Source organism: Sinocyclocheilus anshuiensis, unplaced genomic scaffold, assembly GCF_001515605.1.
Source record: "Sinocyclocheilus anshuiensis isolate Anshui unplaced genomic scaffold, SAMN03320099.WGS_v1.1 scaffold925, whole genome shotgun sequence".
Lineage (NCBI taxonomy): Eukaryota > Metazoa > Chordata > Actinopteri > Cypriniformes > Cyprinidae > Sinocyclocheilus > Sinocyclocheilus anshuiensis.
Window position 1 is genome coordinate 216,495 of NW_015555753.1, and position 3,572 is coordinate 220,066.

Consider the following 3,572-nt stretch of genomic DNA (forward strand, 5'->3'; position numbering starts at 1 on the left):
GTGCCGGCGCCGCCACACGCTCGCGTCATGGTACTGTCGTGAACGCGCGTCCAAAGTGACGCAGTAAAGACGAAAATGTGGAATAAAGTTGTTATTTTTGTTTTCTTTGCGCAAAAAATGTATTCTCATAGCTTCGTAACTTTACAGTTGACCCACTGATGTCACACGGACTACTTTGTCGATCATCTTGGTACTTTTCTGGACCTTGAATGTGGTAGTTACCTTGCTGTCTATGGGAGGGTCAGAGAGCCCTCATATTTCATCAAAAATATCTTAAATTGTGTTCCGAAGATGAACGAAGGTCTTACGGGTTTCGAACAACACGAGGGTGAGTAATTAATGACATAATTTTCATTTTTGGGTAAACTAACCCTTTAAATGACATTATAGCTAATAAGATGTGTTGCCACGTCCAAGGTTGGGGACTATTAAACATATAGTTCACCCAAAAATTTAAATTCTGTCATAATTTACTCACCTTCATGTCATTCCAATTCAGTTATTTTCTTTCTTGTTTAGAACATAAAAGAAGATATTTTGAGACAGTCTTGTGTTGTCCATACAATGGGCATCAGTGGTCACCAAACCAGTTTGGTTACCAACATTCTTCAGAATATCTTCTTTTGTGTTCCGAAGAAAGAAAGAAAGTCATACAGGCTGGAGTGAGATGAAGGTAAGTAAATGATGACAGAAGTTTCATTTTTGGGGCAACAAGGCACCAAACCCCACTTTGAGATTTACTGTTGTTTGCTTTGAATAAATGGTTCAGTGACAAGAAATCAGCCAAACAAGGAGGGGAATGTAAATCGTAATTTAATCCTCTTCATGCCACCACAAACAACATTCAGAAATTAAAATGGTATAGTCCATAGCAGTTTTGTATTTTGAATGGTGGGGAAAACTTCTGAAGAAATTTATTTCAGTGTCTTTAACAAATACGTACAGTATATACACCGTATAGCTTGAACTACTGTTAAAGCTATAAGAAATTATCCATCTTGACAAACCTATGCTAATTCAGTTGGATACATTTATAAATATATAGCATGTGTGTTCAAAAACTGCATATGTATAATATATGCATATATTATACATATGCATGAAATAACTTTTATTTTTTATTTTTTAAAGAGTAAAGAATTTTTGCATGGTAGATCAGGTGACTGCTGCCATGGAAAATCTTTAATGCATCTGTTCAGGTCTCATACAGTAATTGCAGTCATGCTGGCTGATGCTTGCTCAATCTGCATTTCAAATGCACAGCATGAGCTTTGGAAAAAGAATAGAAAATTTTGTTGGGTCTTATTTTGTTTGTCTGAGAAATTGATTGTGACGCAAGGATGATTCAGTATTTTAGCCCTCAAATTAAAATCTTTTTTGGCCCCTAACAAATGGCAACCTCAGTCCTTTGCAGCTACGAGTCCACACTTTGGTCACATAATGCATAAACTGTTGGATAGCAGACCCAGCCATCAAGTTCATTCCAGTGTGGACTTCACAAAAGGTGCATTGGGGCTTCATTTTAAGCATCTTTTAAACCCTAAAGTGACAAATTGGATACCCTATAGTGCCATGGTCCAGTGGATGGTTTTGCTATTATTTTTCAGCATCAGGAAAGTCAGAACTTGTTGGCAGACTATCACTGTCATTCCATTATCAAGCCCACATCCAGTTCTTTATTCATCACAGAAATCATTCATTTCGCAGGGAGGTTTCCACATTGTGCTTCCATTCCTAGATATGCACAACATTTTATTTAGCGTCTGCCACATGACAGCATCTAGTCCTAGCTAGCTGGAAATGTTTGGCCCCCGTCTAGATGTTGGAATGTTTTGTGGCAGAGGTTCTGTCTCCCCTGTTGGAGCAGGCCAACCTGTAATCTGTCTGAGGTTTTGTGCTGGAGAGTCAAGGCTGCATAACACCTAAATAGCACGTTAACCTCAGATTTCTTCCCATGCTGTGGTCTACTGACGAATGCGGCAGGAAAACGTCGGTGAACCCTCTGCGACTTCAGTAGGGTTCAACATACTCCGCAAGGCCCTGTTATGACCATGTGGAAAACGCATTACAAAGTAAACCCTGAATATAGATGAGTCATTTATGCCTTGAAACAGCTTTTCGAGAAATACTTTCTTGTGGTATTTCACTGATCTGCACAAAGGACTGCATTGTATTATGTTGTTGTCTTGAATCAGACACCATGATTTGCACAGAGATAAATTTGATTTGTTGTATCGTTTTAAGTCTACATTCGATGTTTCTTTAATTTTCTGCTTGATAAAATAAAGTGAGCTGTTTACTGCTGGGACAAATGCTTCTTGTTTTGTTTTAAAAGGGTCGGTTTTCTCCTTTCTGTTGCAGGTCCTGGCTCTCATCTCATTCATCTTCATTGAGACCATAATGATGTGCTCGCCCTGTGCCGGCGTCTACCTCTTTGAGTTTGTCAGTTGCAGTGCCTTCGTTGTCACAGGCGTCTTGCTCCTCATCTTCAGCCTGAACCTGCACACCAAAGTGCCCCATATCAACTGGAGTCTAACAGTATGTAATTCTTATCAAGATCCACATAAAATTTTACGAAATACTTCACAACGTTAGACTTTTAAAAGGATAGTTTGCCCAAAAACTGAATATTTTGTTGTAATTTATTCCCCCTCATTTAATTTCAAACCTGTGTGGCTTTGCATCCCATTGCTTAGCATGAAAAACAGACCAAAATTTGAGTCTTTTTATTTTTTATTGAATTTATTTAGTTATTGGGGTTTCATTTAATTTAATTTAATCTAATCTAATTGAATTTATTTTTAGATTTCTTCTTTAACTGTGCTTTTCTGTCAGTTTCTGATGTGTATTTGTCTGAGCACCGAGAGAAAGTGTTTGCCTTGAAGACAGTTTTGCAGTGTAACTATTTTTCCTTCAATCCATTTTTTATGGCATGATATTTTAAGAAGCACTTGTGATGATAGATTATGAGAAAGCAGAAGTTATTTGTGTCGATCAGCTGCCTACTTAAATGGAAGAGGTTTTATGTTGCCAAGACATGCCAATAACTCTGTGCTTTTTAGAAAGTAAGCCAGTCTCTTGCGTCCAGTGCTGCTGAGGAGGAGGCCGTGTACACAGGGTTCATATTGCTCAGAATGGAGCTTGACAGCTCTCATTAAACCCGCTTCTAGCAAACATGAATGGCTGCTCTTGGGAGATGAATTTACTGATTCACTGAAAGATTAATAAGGCATGGTTCCCTTTGTCTCCCTGCGTATACACACACACACACTCACACACAATGCTCAGCATAATTGGACCTCAGTGCTGTGGATCTATTACAGAGCTTATGATGGAAAAAGCTGTAGAGTTTTATTTCCAGAGCTGTGCACGAACCAAGAAAAGTAACAGCAACTCACATCCAACCATAACTATTGCGTTGCATTATGGTATACTGAAGAATATGTACCTAACCTCTCACAGACAACAATGAAGTGCCTCTGCCATTTTCAATTCAAATTTCAGTCTTTTCTTTAATATTTAATTTGCCCACCCAAACATAGATGGAGAAAGTTGGACCCTGCATATATTTG

General features: G+C 38.4%; 1 protein-coding gene across 3 annotated transcripts in view; it reads left to right on the forward strand.

The window, feature by feature from the left end:
* The window catches only part of LOC107673772 (CKLF-like MARVEL transmembrane domain-containing protein 4), a 21,470-nt gene that overhangs the window by 7,219 nt on the left and 10,679 nt on the right, over positions 1-3,572 (forward strand). For all 3 annotated transcript variants that reach the window (XM_016467549.1, XM_016467552.1, XM_016467550.1), the window contains one exon: positions 2,362-2,538. In XM_016467549.1, coding sequence (XP_016323035.1) covers positions 2,362-2,538 — 177 coding nt within the window. The remainder of the gene's footprint in view (positions 1-2,361; positions 2,539-3,572) is intronic.